Source organism: Marmota marmota, unplaced genomic scaffold, assembly GCF_001458135.2.
Source record: "Marmota marmota marmota unplaced genomic scaffold, marMar, whole genome shotgun sequence".
NCBI classification, from domain to species: domain Eukaryota; kingdom Metazoa; phylum Chordata; class Mammalia; order Rodentia; family Sciuridae; genus Marmota; species Marmota marmota.
The window spans coordinates 17,569,092-17,586,862 of record NW_025999960.1 but is presented as its reverse complement, the minus strand read 5'-3'; the positions used below and the strand labels follow the sequence as shown (position 1 = coordinate 17,586,862).

General features: G+C 50.7%; 1 protein-coding gene across 1 annotated transcript; it reads right to left on the bottom strand.

Moving 5' to 3' along the window:
• Positions 1-3,557: 3,557 nt before the first annotated feature.
• On the bottom strand, positions 3,558-17,765 carry Acvrl1 (activin A receptor like type 1). The gene is made up of 10 exons (XM_015493375.2): positions 17,730-17,765; positions 11,759-11,827; positions 10,974-11,225; positions 10,586-10,797; positions 10,280-10,379; positions 9,800-9,946; positions 9,244-9,519; positions 8,221-8,418; positions 5,665-5,795; positions 3,558-4,619 (listed from the first exon to the last, which is right to left on the bottom strand). Exons 2-10 carry the CDS (start codon positions 11,820-11,822, stop codon positions 4,485-4,487), a joined length of 1,515 nt encoding a protein of 504 aa, XP_015348861.1. The 5' UTR covers positions 11,823-11,827; positions 17,730-17,765; the 3' UTR covers positions 3,558-4,484.
• Positions 17,766-17,771: the final 6 nt, after the last annotated feature.

Below are 17,771 nucleotides of genomic sequence, written 5' to 3'. Positions count from 1 at the left end.
GTGAAGCAGGGTTTTGCGGGTAGCTGAGATGCACAGGTTTATCTATGTAGACATTTTTCTTCAAACAGCAGAAGACTGAATAGAGAACAGAGGAACTGGCTGTCCTGGTAGAAGGGTGCGGAAGGAGATGGACGACCTGGCTTCCTATTTCTTATCTTCTGCTTACCGGTAGCCCTTGAGCAACCTGCTTTTAGTGATGGTGATGATAAAGGAAATTCCAGTGTCTCTTGCCCTGCTTGTGTCTCCCGGACAATCCTACTCTCCCCCTGCTTCATCATTTGCTCCCGCAGTTGGGGATGTAGGTCAATAAGAGTGGGTGGGTGAGAAAGAACAGAGAAGAGACTCATCCAGACATGACACCCCGCAGGGCAGCAGTGACAACACTTGAACCTGAAAACTGCCTGAAAATAGACTGTGTGTCTATGACATTATGCAAATCATATGCAAAGTCAAGAAGCCCTCTGTCTCTATTTCTAGCAAACTGAATGTGGCCCTGGTGGAAGCAGCTCATTCCAAGAGTCGCCCACCCAGAGTGATGATTGCATAGCTAGCATCAGTTCCAGCCCTGGGACGCTGGACTTGGGATGTCCACCCCCAGCCCATTCCCAGGGCATGCCTTCTAGGCAGGGGGATTTTCCTATCGCTTGGGTTGTTAATTTTAATGCCAGGAAGGATATGGGGCAAGCAGAGCACCATATCCTTGAAGGCTAATGGGAGGCAGGACTGAGAGTGGATAGTACCTGGGAAGGCAGAGAGAACTGTCCTTAAGAACCTGGGTACCAGGCATGGTGGCTCACACCTGTAATCCTAGCAGCTCAGGAGGCTGAGGCAGGATCGTAAGTTCAGAGCCAGCCTCAGTAAAAGTGAGGTGCTAAGCAACTCAGTGAGAACCTGTCTCTAAATAAAATACAAAAAAGGTCTGGGGATGTGACTCAGTGGTTAGGTGCCCCTGAGTTCAATCCCTGGTACCCCCAAAATAAAAATAAAAAGGGGATGGGGATGTTGCTCAGTGGTTAAACACCCCTGGGTTCAATCCCCGCTAACATTAAATAAAATAAAATAACCTGGGTTCCACGAGCCCTTAGCAATGGAAGGGTGGGCCTCAGCAGCAAGGATCACACTTCAGGGCCACATTCACCCCACTTCAGCATGCCGTAGCACCCATCACCCCTCATCCTCTTTGTGGATAGGTAGGGAGTTGGAGGAAAAGGGCCCCCAGGAAATTAGGGCAAAGCTCAAGATCAGAGGGCAGCAAATTTTCTTCCTTCCAAGGCAGTTCCCTAGGGCTCCACAGGAATTGGCTCGGGGACGGTGACATTACAAGGAGTCTATTAACCCTGCAAAGCAATGGCCAGTTCTTTCCCATCCCGCCCAACGTCCGCGGAACTCTTTGCTGGGCAGTTTTCCTACTGCCTTTCTCCCTGCTCTGCAACCACAGTGTGGCTATCAGGGTGCCCACTGGGACCTGGCAGGCTCAGGGGGAGGGAGAAGTCTGCGGGTGCAGGATGCTAAGATGCGAATATCCCCAGCACGGGTCAAAGAGGGCGCCCGAGTTCTCTGAGAAGGCACTGTGTTGGGGGATCCGCGAACCCAGGGCGGAAGGCATGGGCCCTCTGGGGGACTACAATCGTGATAGAAGGAATAGTGACGCCTCCCGTGTTTTTCCTTTCGTCCAATATAAAGACACAGGTTTTCAAAACCCGGCAGCCCCCCACCTCAACCCCCAGCGCCACTCGGTCGCGTCTAGGCCCCTCCCAGCTTCTTTAAATATCTGCCTCCCCCGTGGCCTGTCGCACTCACAATTTCCTGGGAGCGTGGAAAGGGGAGTGACATGCTTTCTGAGCTTAAGATGCCAGGGTGGGGAGCTTAAGATCCCCAGGGATGGGGAGTTTCTCATTCTGGAGTGTGGACCGATTCTATACAAGGTGGGGATCCATTTGCCATTTGCGGAGAGAACTGAAAACAGGGAATTGAGAGCGAATCAAGCTGCTTCTGAGGACTCGGAGATCTCCCTGCTAGTTATGGTTTTCGGGGACAGTCCCTGCAAACCAGAAGGACAGCTGAGCACACGCAAGGAGGCTGGCGCACCCGGAGGGGAAGGAGATCTCCAACCTGCCGGGAAAGGCCAGCCGCCGGGCTCTGCTCGGGGGAGGGAGACCCGCGGCCAGCAGAGGGCGACGTGGCCCGCGCACCATCGCACCGCTCCCAATCGCTACAGATTGGAGTCCCCGTGGGGGTCTAGTAGGGGTTTTCAGAAGCTGCTACTTCTCCAGGGGCAGTGCGGAACGTGGAGCCTGGGGTCCTCTCCTTCCTGGTCCCCACTGGTTCCCTCTGTATTTGTGTGAGGGTACTGCTACAGATGCATTGACCTGGAACACTCAACGTTCAATCATAGTTTATTGAGGGCCTACTATGCGCTAGGCACAAGCTAAATGCTCCCACAAACAGTATCTCCAGGTTAAAAAAAAAAAAAAAAGTATGATTCCCACCAGGACCATCTCCTCACTCAGAAGCATTTGTAGACTATTTTCCAGTGTGACCCCTCCCTCCACTCTCCCCTGTCACTCAGTACCTCCTCCCTCAGGCCTTTGCCATTTACGGTTTTTCCAAGTTTTGGGGAGCTACTGTCTTTGGTTTCTGATTGTGGAGTTTCAGGAAGAGTTTAACAAATTTAGTGGACATAAAATCTTCCAGGTGGGAGCCTGTCCCGTACTAGTGGGTTCCAGTGACCAGAGAAGCTGCGAACTCTGCTCTCGTATTCCAGGATGCGGCTGCTTTCGTTTTCAGCCAGTTTCACTTCCTGGTTCTTCTCCCTGCCTTGCACAATGCTAGGAGAGCTGCCTGGGAAACCTCTGCCACAGAGTGGAGGAAGACACACCCCAGTGGTTCATCTAGGCTAGGGAGAGCAAGAGCTTCCTTCCCCAAGGGCTGAGGACTGCTAGGCCAGGTCTTCTCAAGCTGAGGGCTGCCCTTGTCCCCAGCCTGAGACCCCACATACAATATCCCCTGAAGTTCAGTCTCCAACTATCTCCCTCCACACCATCTACCCACCCAGGCTCCAGGGTCATCTGCTCAGCACCCAGACATACACCTTGACATTTCCAAATGCTGAACTTTCTGTATGTTTTTCTAGTGTCACCAAGATCCTCTGGGTCAAGGATATGGGACTGGGCTAGTATGGAGCAGAACCTGAGTGCTGGAGTCTTCTTGGCTAGAGCCATATTTCTTTTGCATCTTGCAGGTCACACAGGAAGCTGTCCCTCAGCCCTGAGGCAGAGAAGACCAAGTCTCAGAGTGGATGGGAAGCTGGCTTAGGAGCCAGAAGGCCCAGGGCTGTCTGAACCCAAGGATGGTCACTAGCATGGCCTAAGGCAAGAATTGGAGCTTGCAGAATTAGACCAGGAGGCCCTTCAGACCCTCCTAGACTCTGAAGCAGTCATTTTCACATTCCCATCTTGAGGCAAATTGCCAGCATAGGGGCAGGAAAGACTGATGAGCTTAGTTTTCACATAGGCTGACATTAAAAGAAAATCAGAGTAAAGAAACCTCAAAGGACATCAGGACCAAATCTTTCAGTATATTGATGAAGAAACAAACGTCCTAAGGCAGTAAAGGTCCAATCTGGTGACATGGAGCAACTACCTAGGACCCAACTTGGGTCTCTGGACTCCCACTTGAACCTTCCTTCCCACCCCCTGCCACACACAGCTCAACATCCTCTCAATTATCCTTAAGTCCTGGGCCTTACCCATCTGACCTGACACCTCTCCACTGCCATATGCAGGACCCCTTGAATTTTAATGCCCTAACAAGTCAGCTAGGATAGCCAGGGGACACAGAGTGGCAGGATCAGCCCAGCTCCTCCAGACAGCTGGCATTCAGCTAGCTGGGGCCTTGTGGGTGAGACAGAAAGTCCAAGGTGTCATGCTATTGCGATGTAAACCCATAGAGGGCAACTGAGGAACCTGGGTATTTGGAATTTGTGTCACAGGCTGAGGCCTGGCGGGGTAGAGCATCTGCTGAAGGCTGGACAGGGCCCTGTGCCACCCTGGCAGCTCTGGTGGGGCAGTGAGGTTGATCAAGGGCAGGGGAAATATAGGCCCAGGCTCTGGGCCCGGGACTGGGATTCCCTAGCGAGGCTGTCCTCTTTTGCATCCCTGCCCTGGGAGTGGTAGGGGGTACACCCTCCTGGCATGGGGGGTGGGATGGGGAGAGAGCCAGGCGTCAGGGAGCCGGCCACTTTGAGCAGGCCAGACGGCGTGGGATCAGATTTCAGCCCAGCTGTATTTTTGACTGGATGGGCTGGGGGCCAAGCTGGGAAGGCACAGCTGCCCTCGAGGGGGGCACCCCTCCCCAGCGCATGCACACACGCACGCAAACACAAACACACACACACACACACACACACACAAAACCTCTGCCCAGATGGGCCACAATCCCCTGCCGCCCCACACTGCAGGCAGAGCGAGTCTAGCAACCCTGGGCTAGTGAATCACTTTGGGCTTCTCTGGACCATGGCTGAGTTTCTGTAGTGTCTTCTTGATGCGCAGCGCGGTGAGGCGGGCGGAGGGCGTGGGGTACCAGCACTCCCGCATCATCTGAGCCAGGCCCGAGAGGACCTGGAGGTCAACAGAGAGGCGGAGGAGAGGGAGCAGGGACAGACAGGGAAGGTGGAAAGGAGGCCATGAGGCAGATGGCTCAGAAGAGGGAGACATAGCAGGAGAGAAGGGGCAGGAAGAGAGAGACAATGGAAGAGACAGGAGCATGAGAAAGGGGAAGGAGGTAGCAGGACAGAAAGAGAGAGAGCACTCCGGTCATTAGGAGCCCACAGTGTCTGTGGAGCACCTCACCCCAGCCCCACCTCTACCAGGACCTACAGGGAAGGCAGCTCTGAAAGCCTCGGGGCTCCCACGTCACCCCCCTGCAGCCCAATGCCCAGGGTGTGGCAGTGACTCCCAGCCCCTCCACCAACCACGGCTGGACAGTGGAAGTCTGGGCGGGGTACTGCCCCCAAAACGCCTAAGTCCAGGGAGGAACAAATCCCGGGAAGCTCAGGGTCAGCCCCACTCCTCTGGTTCCTGACAGTGAGTATATTTGCAGGAATGCATCCACGTGGTTTTTTATGGCTATGCATGTTGTATAGGAATTTGTGTGCCTATGTGTGCAAATACATGTGTACATTTATTAATTCTTTCAGCAAATATTTGTTAGGCCTTTATTGCATGCCAGGCACTGGTATAGGTAATAGGGTATAAAGAGAGCAAAAGAGGCATGCTCTTTGTCCTCATGGCAGAGATGTGCATGTGTATGTGTTTAAGAGTGTGTGTTTGGAAGCATATACATGCCAATATGTGTTTATATACAAAGTGTACATGACTTTGTATGAGTATGTAAAATGTTTTGAGAAAAAGAACAAAGACAAATGACAAAAATGTCATAGCAGAGATCCCCTGACTTTTCACAGGCAAAGTGAAGGCTCTCAGAATCTTAGGTTAACCAAAGGGCTCTAGGAGGATGGGGGCCCACAGGCCCAGGATGTGGAGGGGTACCCAAGACAGCTAGAAACTACCCAAAGAGCAGAGGCCTCAAACACAAGTTCCTGAGCCCAGAAATCCCAGCTGTGAGCCCCACCTCATGCCATCCCAGCCCCAGCAGAGTCCTCACCGGGTCTGCAGCCAGCCGGTTGGGGATGGTGGGGGTTTGCTGGTCAACACACACCACCTTCTTCATGTCCTCAAAGCTTGGGTCATTGGGCACCACATCATAGAAGGGTGGCCTGTAGTCCTCCACAATGCCTGGAGATTGAAGAGGGATTGGGCCATCACTTGAGACCTCAAGGAGGCCAAATAGCACCCAGAGGACAGCTTTGCTCAGCTTTTGTCCTAGGGGCTTGGAAACTAATTGCCTGGTCATGTCACCCTGAGGGGGATACTATAATATAAATATATTTATAATTAATAATAATCACTGCCTTTGTTTTGAACTTCTCATTTGTCAAACATTGTACTCTAAACATTTCATATGAATTATCCTGTCAATTCTTAGGACAGTCCTGTGAGGTTGGTACTATTAATGCCCCCATGTTACAAATGAAGAAACCAATGTTCAGAAAAGTTGAGCCCCAGGTTACACAGCTAGTAATGGCAGTCAAGACTGAAGCTCATCTTGCTGGATTCCTAGGCTACATCTTGTTTCAGTTATTCCTCTCTTTCCTTCCCTGGCCCTGAGTAACTCTGATGCCCCATAATAATAACACCTAGGGTTTACTGAGCACTTATTATGTGCCAGCTACTGTCCCAAGTGCTCTGTCTCAAATCCTCACAGTAGCCCTAAGGGGTACTATTAGCTCCACCTTATAAGCCAAGAAATGAAGTCCAGAGAGTTTAAGAACTTGTCTAAGATCAACGGGTTGTAAGTGACAGAGCTAGGACTTAAGTCCAAATATCTAACCTCAAACCCCAGGCTCCTGAGCCCCATGCTCCACTTAAAGGAGATAGCAGGTTGATCACTGGATGAGGATGGCAACAAGGACAAGAAAGGGCAGAAAACACCTCTCCTAAGGGAAAATTATTTTTATCTTGGTCCAAATAACATCTATCCTCCATCAGGAAAGGCACAGGCCTCCACTGATCCCCATAGCTAGCAATGCCCCCACTCTGCCCCATATTATCCCAAGCGCACCCTGGGAGCTTTCTAAAAGCAGTGTCTGTGAAATTGCAGGCAGCCCCATCCTGCTCCCAGGTCCCCAGGCTGGGGCCACAGCCACACAGGCCACCACCTCAGTGAAGCCTTCACCAGCTGCTTTCCCTGTGGCAGGTTTCCAGGCCGCCCCTGTGCCGCTTGCCCCTAATCAGTGTCGCGCAGAGGCCTAAGCGTGTCTAATGAGTCTTTAATCAGTGCCGGGGCTGACACCAGATTACAGTGTTTATAATGCGCTGGGAATCTGTGTGGGGTGACAGAGCTTCCCCTCCGCTTCAGCAGCCCACAGGCTGCCTCCTCCTGGCCCTTCCTTTCCTGCCGGCAGCCTGGTCCAGGAGGCCTTGGCTGTGTCCCAGTGCCCCCCTTCTTTCAACTCCAGCCTCTTACAGCCCACTCTGGCAGCTCGAGCCCAGGAATCTCAGCCTCTTGAGAGTCTCCCAAAGGGATACTCCCTGCTGTCAATATGATCTTTGAGGGCAGATGAAGTCTGGCAAGGGTCTGGCTCCTGGCAGATGCTCAGGAAATAAGAACATTCCTGTCCTAGGGAGCAGAACTCCAGTCATGTCCTGAAGATTGTCCCCAACCTGTCAGGGCTCCTGGCATCCCTGGCCATTGGCAACCTCTGCAAAAGCTGACTATTTATCCAATCCAGATGAGCATTCATCGTCCATCTACCCCAGGGCTGAGAGGGCAGCCACCACAGAGCCGCAGAAGGCAGGTGCCTCTACCTGCTCCCAGCTTGACTAATCTGAGTCCCCTTTGGCAAGCCACAGTACTAATGATGCCATTGTAAATGCAGACACTATGATGGCCTGCATTCTTGTGGCTAAGGAAATCAAGAACCAGAGAGGTTTAAGTGTCCCAATAATAAAGAACACTGGCTCAAGAATCAGATTGCCTGGTTTTAGATCCTGATGCTGTCTGGTTGGCTACACTTCTGTGCCTCAGTCTTCTCGTATATGAAGTGGGGGTAATACTATATTAGGCACTTATCCTATCATAACAATGATAGCCACTAATGTTTAGCTTCAAAGATTGTTCTCAATACTTCCCTTGGATTATCTCAATGGTTAAGAAGCTATTTTTATTCTTATTTCATAATGAGGAAACTGAGGCACAGAGAAGCTAAGTAACCAGTTCAGAATCATGGCAAAATCTGGAACTAAACTCAGCCAATTTGATTTTAAGCTTATGCCTTAATCACTAAGCAATACAACCTCCCTGCCAATGCAGGACATTTAAATAAGCTGATACATGTAGAGGATATAGCACATTTTTAAGCTCAATAAATGTTAGCTGCTATTAATATTTCTGTTATTATCCCTAGCCCAGGCTTTCATAGCCAGGTTCACAGACTCAGATGAAACTTAAAAGGTCCCTCAGATGAATCATTGGTGAGTATCAGTGAAGGGATGCCAGGTCTACCACAAGCCCCTCAGGTCATGGGCACCAGCCATGGCAGAAAAAGCCCCCATCTCCACCAGCCTTTCCCACCCTTGTGTGTAGTGAGCCCTCACCCACCATTGACAATGGTTCGTCGAGCAATTTCCCACAGCACTAGACCAAAGGCCCAGATGTCAGTCCACTTGTAGGACTCGAAGCAGTCAGTACGGATCTGCTCATCCAGCACCTCGGGTGCCATGTACCGCTTAGTGCCCACTCTTGGGTTATTGCCGATGTCCAGGTAGTCGCTGCCCTGGGAATGCATCACAGCCAGGCCTGTGGGTGCAAAGCCTGTTACTCCTGCCATTCATGCTGCCCTACACATAGGGCTGCCAGCAGAGGCTGGGGTCCAGGTCGGGTGGGGATGGGAAGAAACAGTGAGGGTTAAGCAAAGGGAGACCTGCACAGAGATGGGCTAGAAGACAGAGACAGTGACTAAAAGGAAAAGTTTCCAGCTACCCCCCCACACACTTTTTTTTTTTTTTGTACTGAGGATTGAACCCCAGGAGTACTTAAACACTGAATTACATCCTCAGCCCCCCCCCCCTTTTTTTTTGTATTTCTTTTAGAGACAGGGTCTCACTGAGTTGCTTAGCAACTTGCTGTTGCTGAGGCTGGCTTTGAAGTCACGATCCTCCTGCCTCAGCCTCCTTAGCCGCTGGGATTACAGGCGTGAGCCACCATGCCGGGCTACCCTTTTCTTCCATAGCGCTCTCAAGGTTCCCAAAAACCTATCAAGTGTGAATAGGCAAAGCAGGCTTTATTATGCCCATTTCACCTTAAGTTCGGTGCTGGGGAGCCATGTAGTCAGGGAAACTAGGAAGAGAATCCTGGTTCCTGGTGTCCTGTCCCTTTTTTCCATAACTCCTGGGGCCAGAGTGGGTGGTGGAAGGAATATGGGCTTGAAAAGAATGTTAGGATAACCCGTGGGGGCCTCTTGCGGAGGTGAAATGAGACTACACCTCTTCAAGTTTTAAAGGGCCAATGGCAGTCCACACCCACCAAAACAAGCAAAGCAGAGGCAGAGCGCGCGAACCCCCCCCCCCCCCCNNNCCCTGCCCACCACCGGCGAAGGGCCCACGCCCTGTTCGGGCGGCTCACCCAGGTCGGCAATGCAGCATTGCAAGTTGCTCTTGACCAGCACGTTGCGACTCTTGAGGTCACGGTGGGCGATGGCCGGTTTACCCTGTGTGCCAAAGATTTCCACATGCAGGTGCGCCAGGCCGCAGGCCGCCGACACAGCTAACTTCAGGGCCAGCTGGGGCTCAAGCGTTTGCCTCTGCAGAAAGTCATAGAGGGAGCCGTGCTCATGGTAGTGCGTGATGAGCCACAGCTGCGTGCTTGAATTGCGGGAAGTCATGTCGGAGGCGATGAAGCCTGTGCACAGAAGAGTCAGGATGGCTCAGACAAGAGGCTGGGGAAGAGGGAGACTGGTCAGGGTCAGGGTAGGGCTGGGAGGCAGGGAATGGGCTAGGTCAGGGCAAAGCTGGGGCTGGGGTGTAGGTTGATCAGACTTAGATCATAGGCCTGAACTGGAATCAGAGATTGGGGCTGAAAGTATTTCAGGGTTAGATTAACCTCTGAAGGTCTCTGGGCTCCAGCCACAAGTGTAGGGGGATGAGAGCCCCAAGCCTGGAACAGTGCCCATCCCCCTTGCCTAGGATGTTGTCGTGTCTGAGCAACACAGTGTTGTAGATTTCTGTCTCCCGAAACCAGGACTGTTCATCCCTTGAGGAGAAAATCTTGACGGCGACGCTCTCACCATGCCACAAGCCTCGCCACACCTCACCATAGCGTCCCTTTCCTGATCCAATGCCAGAGAGGAGGGGAAGGGTCACACACGGGGCACACAAAATCTGGGCAGAGCCCCCTCCCCATCTTATGCTATGCAAACCCCACCTGCAAAACCTCTGAGATCTAAACTCAAATGCAGGCTACCCTCAACCACCTCTTGTTCCAACCCCACTCCTGCAGAAGAACCTAGCCTTGGCCCATCTCCAGCCCAATCCGTCCAGCAGAATTTCTTTTCTGACCCAGGCCTGGCCTCAACTGTGACTCTGGAAGTCAAGAGTTCTCTCACTCCTCCAGGCTTATGGAAGCACTCAGTCCCCTTTCCCTGGGCTCACCCACTGCTCACCCACACACTCCACCAGGGCAACCTGCCGTGCCACGGTCCTCTGCACCAGAAAGGGGAGCCCAGAGCCACTGCCGGTAGTACAGTCACTGTCCAGGAAGTCCTGGGGATACCAAGAAGCCACTGAGAGGCTGCTCGCACCAGCCATGGCCCCCTTCTCTATCCTCAGCCTGCATCCTGCTGTTGTCATTGCATGTTCCTTACTCACCCAGCTCCCTGCCTGCTCTAACCTCCAGGTGTCCCCTTCTAATTCTGTGGCTCCTGGCAATCCACCCTCCACCCGGGATCCCAGTTCCCCCAGGCCCATACCCCCAACATGCTATCTCCCTGCTCGGATGCCTTCAGGATGAGACTGGACTCGCCCAGGTCGCTGTGCAGTCCCCGCTGTTTCTCTTGTCTCTGCCGGATATGCCACAGGCCCACAGCACCCAAGGCCACCAGGACCAGCAAGGCCAGCACGGGGCCCAGGATCAGAGGAAGCTGACCATCTATTCCAGGCTGCTCCGGAGGAGGTTTAGTGGCTGGTGGAAGGGTACATTGAGTTCCAACTTCCACCAGTCCAGTTCCCCACCTTGGGTCAGGTCACTCTGCCAGTCAAATCCCAGCATCCTGCTCCCTGACCCTTTATGGGCCACAGCATGAGAGGAAGCGGGGGTCTGAGAAGGTGAAGAGGGGTTGCTGAGGCCACTGGACATACCATTCAGCACCAGGGACACATTGCGGTTACAGAAGGGGCTGAAGCAGCAGTAATGATTGACAAAGTCAGTGGGGCGTCCCCTGCAGAGCTCCTGGTGCAGGTTCCCACAGCCTCGATGTTCCTGGGGGTGCCTGCCCTGCTCACGGACCAGCACTACTGTGCACCAGGCCCCCTCGCAGGTAGGCCCACTGCAGTGTGGGTTCTTGCATGTGCAGGTTACCAGCGGGCCCCGAGAGGGCTTCACGGGGTCACCTGGGAGACACAGGAAGTTCAGCCACTCTGGGCAGAGCTCTCCCAAGGTGAACTCAAAACCCATTTCTGTTCCATTCCTCTCCCTTCTAATCCCCCAAACAAATCCCTTGAGGCCTTAGCTCCTTACTCCCATCCTCTGATCATCCCTCACTCACAGCCTCACCCTAATCAAGGACAGATGAGACTGTGAGAAGCAGACTTCTGTCTGCTGTGTGATTGTCAAGCCTCCTGGTCCAGCTCCAGCCTCTCCCTACCGATACCCCACCTTCCACCCTAGATGGAGGTTCCCACCCTGGAGTCTGACAGAGCCCCAACCTGCAGGTTTGTGGCAAGAGGACAGCAAAGGAAGGTTGGGGCAGCAAGGAGCTTAATCTAATGGAGCCTCTTTGACCCCACCCCCCCCTCCAGTCAAGCTCCCACCTTCCTTCCCTCCAGTTCTTCAGATTCAGCCACTGCAAGATTTGGGCTGAGCAGAGACCAGATAGCCCTTTCTCCATCCAGGCTCCTGTTCCCAATTGCCCCCTCATACTCACCCTGGGTTAGGTCTAAAGCCATCAGCAGCATCAGAAAGCCCCTTCTGGGGGGGCCCAAGGTCATGGTCCCTGGAGAGAGTAAGAGAGGAGGTAAGATCTGCAGAAATCGTGACAGCCGCTGACTGTAGCTCCTTCCTAGCAGGAGGAAATCACTGGGAAGTTTTTTGGGGGGAGGCAGGGAGGCCACCTCCCCACAACGTCTGGCTTTGAGGCGGGGCCTGCAAGGGAAGTCCTGGTTCACTTCCCCATGGAAACCATCCTGTGAGAGGTGAAGGGTGGAAAGCCATATTGAAGTGATCTGTGAGCTTGAGGGAACCCAGCTCTGCTTCCCTGCCCCTGAGCTCAGACTGGAGGCAGGCTGGGAGGCTGCACAGGGCTTTGAGATGGGGAGAATAGAGCATCTCCTCAGTGGCCCCCCTTCTTTCCACTGCCTCTTGCCCACCCCTCCCAGCCTCCACCCCTGCCCATCCCTTTCCCAGTGCCACCCCCTGCCCCACCCCCACTGTGGCTGCCTCAAACATAAACAGGCTCCTGTCTTCACTTCCTGCCATTCAGGGTCCTGCTGAGCCAGGAACAGGAATCAAGATTGTTTAGATTGAGGTCTGGATAGAACAAGCAGAGTCACGCATAGCAGGGAATTAAGGGCATATTGTCATAGCAGGCTGGAGTAGCTGCAGGGTCTAGGGGCTGAGATACAAACATGACAGAATCCTGGGAGGACACCTTGGAAATCATAAAATCCAACTCCTGGTTTTAGAGAAGAAGGGACTGAGGCTCAGAAAGGGAAAGAGGCAGGTTGGGGCTGGGGCTCAGTGGCAGAGTGCTTGCCTCGAATGGGTGAGGCACTGTGTTCTATCCTCAGCACCACATAAAAATAAATAAACAAAATAAAGATATTATGTCCATGTATAACTTAAAAAAAAATCTTTAAAAAGAAAGGGAAGGAGGCTTGTCCAGGTCCAGTCAAGACTCAGTGGCAGTAGCAGTTCATCCCAGGTGTCCAGACTCCCAGTCTAGTGCTCATTCCACTGTTTTCTGATATAATCGTGGTAGCACATGTCTGAGCCCTTGAACCACCAGCCATAGCTTGGACAGTGTGGAGTCATGCCAGGCATAAAGGAGCTTCTCTGCCCCCTCAGCAGAGTAAAAGAGAGCCATTCCCTAGTCCAATTCTTGTCCCTTGTCCTGGGAAAGGGTGGGGGAGGGCCAGAGATGTGGGAGGGGAAGTGAAACACATTTAGACATTAAATATTTGACCTTCCATGACTGGCTGGGGTTGGACTTTTCCAGAAGTTTGATGGAGAATGTTAAGGGTAGTAATTCTGATCTATAAAAGTCCCCAACTCAGAGCCCAAGCAAACTAGTGCTTTAGAAGCCTCCCTACTCTTCACTTCTCAAAGTTTCAGACCAGGAGGTATGGGCTGACACTGGTCAGACAGCAACAAGGACTTTCTGAATGGCAAAGAATGTTCAGGAATGTGTCTAGGGACTGGCTCTGAAGTTAGCACAGCTAACATGAGGGAGGAAGAATGCCCTTTAGCCTGACATGATGAGGCTGTATGGCTGGGCATATGGCCACCTAGGCTGCAGAAGGTCCATGGTCTAAAAATAGTGCCAAATGAAGACTTAAGACACTGAGGCTCTGAAAGTGGGATGTCTGGGGTAGGGGGCTTCATGGTTCTGGCTGGTGGCAGCTCTGGCCTTCCTGCCTGGGCTTCCTCTGTCCTAGAGGCCTGGGCTGGGGGAGGAAACAGAGCCCTGGGCTGCTGCAGCTATGTCCCCAGACTCTGCCTGACCTCCTCCCTTTTGTCCCTCCAGGCGGTCAGGACTCTGGCAAGCCCTCTGCAGTGGGACTGGTGGCTGGATGGAGAGAGAGCCCCAGATGAGATGAATCTGCCCACTGGGGTAGGTAAGGATGCCAGGAAGCCATCCTTAGCAGCCTTTGCCCAGAAAGCTGCTGAGAAGAGAGTATGAGGCAGGAAGAAAAAAGTGGCCAACAATAAACATGGCATCTGTCCTCATTCTAGGATCCTCTACCTAAGCTTCCACTTATGGACCATCCTCCGGTCCACCCACTCACTTCCTCTACTAAACATCCCCTGCAGTGAGTTAGGGATGCATGTTTTCTGGTCTCACCCCAACTCTAGATTCTATTTGTTTTCTTTTTCTCCTCAGTGCTGGGGATTGATCTCAGGGCCTCCCACATGCTAGGCAAATGCTAGGCAAATACTCTACCACTGAGAGACACCCCCAGCACCTGCCCTGCCCCCTCCAGATTCTGATTCAGTCTTTCTGGGACCAGCAAGAAACACACATTTTTCAGAAGTTTCCCAGGGAATTCTGATCAGTTTTGTGGGTGCCATGCTTTGAGAAATGTATCCAACAGGAAGTTAAGATTGGCTCCTAGGCTTCCATTTGCCCTGCAGAGTCCTGCTGGGTGAGTGGACATGGGTGGCAAAGGGAAAGGATTTCAATCCTGCTCAGGGACCTCCTCAACTCCAGGAACAGAAGTAACAGACAAGTCTCAACACAAAGCCAGGGACTTGGTGACACTGTGGAGCAAGGATGGGGATGAAGGGTTTGCTCTGGTTGTTGGCCATGCAGGAAAGGGCTGGCAGCATTTGCAGAACTCACCTCTGGTCTAATCCTGGGAATGCAACAGGGTAAAACTGGGACTGTACAATTCCTAACTAAGCACCACCTAAGGTTAAGTAAAGAAGGGTCTTGAATTCTCACCAGGCCAAACTCAGAACTGACCCCACACCCACACCATGATTTGCCTTTAACTAGACTGTAGCACAGACATCTGGGACCTAGCAGTATCCTTTAACTTCTAAGCAAAACTGTATGAAACATCTCCTACAGACAGAAGCATCACTGTTATTGGCCCAAAATCACAAACCTTAAACTAAGTTGAAACAGAAGCTTAACACTATGAAATAATAATAGTTAACTTTCCCTGAGTACTAATTATGTGCCAACTACTGAACTTTAATGGTTTATCTCATTTAATCCTTTACAATAATCCAACAAGGAAACTGTGGCTCAGGATGGTAAGCCAAACATGGTTGGTTTGGTTTTTGTACTGGAGATTGAATCCAGGGATGCTCTACAACTGAACTACATCTCCAGTCCTTTTTTAAATTTTTTTATTTTGAGTCAGGGTCTCACTAAATTGCCCAGGCTGGCCTCCAACCTTTTAACCTCTTGCCTCAAAAAATAGGGATTACAGGTGTGCACCATCATGCCCAGCTCTAAATGTCTCTCATACATATACATATATAAATGATATATGTATCTTATGTACATATATATGTACATAAGATACATATATTTTATATATATGAGTTGTAGATGGACATAATACCTTTATTTTATTTATTTTTATGTAGCGCTGAGGATCAAACACAGTGCCTCACAGATGCTAGGCAAGTGCTCCACCACTGAACTACAATTCCAGCCCCTCCAAATGTGTTTTGATAAACTTAAAAATTGCTGAGAGGGGCTAGAATTGTGGCTCAGCGGTAGAGCGCTCGCTTAGCACGGGTGGGACCCGAATTCGATTCTCAGCACCACATAAAAATAAAGGCATTGTGTTGTGTCCATCTATAAAAAAGATTCTCTCTCAAAAAAAAAAAAAATTGCTGAGAATTATGCTGGGGTTGTAGCTCAGTGGTAGAGTGCTTGCCAAGCACATGTGAGGTACTGTGTTCAATTCTCAGCACAACATGAAAATAAATAAATAAAGGTATTGTGCCCACCTACAACTAAAAAAACAATTTTTTAAAAAAAAATTGCTGAGAATAAATCCTGTTTTGGTCATTGTTATTCCTCCAACTGTTTGGAATTAGGTGAGTCCCTCAAAGGAGGAAAAGGATGGTCTGGAACCCAGCTAACAAATATTCTGCTATTGTCATCAACTGGTACCCTACCAGTTTAATTGCAAATACAGCGTTGCTGCCCATCTGTGTGTAGTTAGTGTTTGAGTCTCAGGTGGGGTAAGCCAGAATGTGGCTGGAAGGCAGCTGTTAATTTTTTTTCTCCTCAGCGCATCTGAGGGACTGATAAAACCCTCTGCCATCAGCAGAAAGACTCAGCACAGCAGTGCTGCCTGACATCAAACTCCACCATCTTGCCTCAGTCTCACTTTGTTATGTCTGACCTAGACAGCACAGGACCAAACTGGGCTGTGCATATCAGGCTGCCCTTACGATTCATTCACAGCATTTTATTAGCCCCTCTTAGAAGTGCAATAGAGCAAAAACTAGCCTGGATTTTAGGGTCTCAGGCAGAATGCAGAGGCAGCACAGTAGGGTACCTCCTCTTATCTAAGGGGGATATTTTCCAAGACCCTCAGTGGATATCTGAAAACATGGATAGTACCAAACCCTACATATACCATGTTTTTTCTTATACATACATACTTATGCTAAAATCCAATTGAAAAATTAGGCAAAGAAAGAGATTAACATCAACAATAAAATAGAACAATTGTAATAATATGCTGTAATAAAAATTCTACTTTCACCTTTTCACTTGAAGGAAGCACTTAACACCTTCTTTTGGCATATCCACACTGTCAGCATCATTACCCTTGCACTTTGAGGTGGTTATTAAGTAAAATAAGGGTTACTTGAACACAAGCACTGCAAAACCTCCTCAGCCAACCTGACAACCAAGATGGTTACTAAGTGATTAATAGACGGGCAGTCTATATAGCATGATGTCCCAGGAAGGAAGGACTAGGATGATGCAAGATTTCACCATTCTTCTCAGAACAGTGTACAATTTAAAATTTATGAATTGTTTATTTCTGGATGTTTCCATTTAATATTTTAACACCACAGTTGACTGCAGGTAACTGAAACCTCAGGAAAGCAAAACTATAGATAAAGGAATCTGACTACTATATAGCCTAGAAGTTAGGGCTTGGGATCATGTGGACCTGAGATCAAATCCCACCTCTGACACTTAGTGCTGTAAGATTAGAGCAAGTTATTAGCCTTTCTGGTTTAGGCTTCTCCTCATGTAAAATGGGACTAGTAATAGTGTTTATTTCATAGGTGTAAGTAGTAAAGTTATTTAGCAGATTACTAAGTAGTACACAGTAATCACTTAATCAATGCTACCAAAACCCCAATCCTACTATTTAAACCACTCAAGATGCACTGGACAAGTTGTTCAAATCTGAACCTGATTAGGTTGGGCATAAATTAATCCCTTTTCTGTTGGATTGTGAAGGGGATTAAATAAGACAAACTATATCTACAGGTGTGCATAGTAAATACTCAATAAATGATAGCTACTTTTAACAGCCCAATGACAGGGGAGGACAGGTGAGAAGACAGGTACTGGGCCAATGAAACAGTGAGGGATCTGAGAGGAGAGACCTTAACTCAGCCAGAGGCTGTCTATAAATAGAGGATGAGCGCTACTGCCCATTATGGACCCTCCTTGGAAAGGAAAAGAAGGAGCCGGCAGCCAATCCAGGGACCTCAGAGATTTCAGTGTCCAGGCAGACTGAAAACCTGGACCCTGAAGGAAGAAAGCCATGGTATGGGAGTTATGCCACCATCCAGGGTTGGAAGTGAGGCTTCTGGGAAGGAGTGAAAAGTGTCGGGTACCTTAAGCAAGAGCTTCAAAGGCTAGTCCGAGGAAGGTGGCTCCTAGAGGAGGCTCAACAGCAATGAAAATGGACACCCTCCCTGGTCAACCCAGCGCCCTGGAGGGACATGTGAAAGGCAAGGCAAGAACGCTTCTGCCCACTTCATGGATGAGGATAGAAAAGAGAGAAGTTAAGTGACAGCCCCCATGTCACCTCCAGTCTCAGATGTACGCAGACAGCGCATCCTGAGCTGGGACTGGCCCTACTGCGACCTCTCCGAGAGGTCTTAGAGATCACTCGATCAAGGGCTCACTGGGGCGGGGGTCAAGCCGCCGTCTGGCATCCTGGCCGCCGCCCTGGACTCACCTTCGGGCCAGCCGGCACCACGCGAGCGTGAGCGGGCGGGGG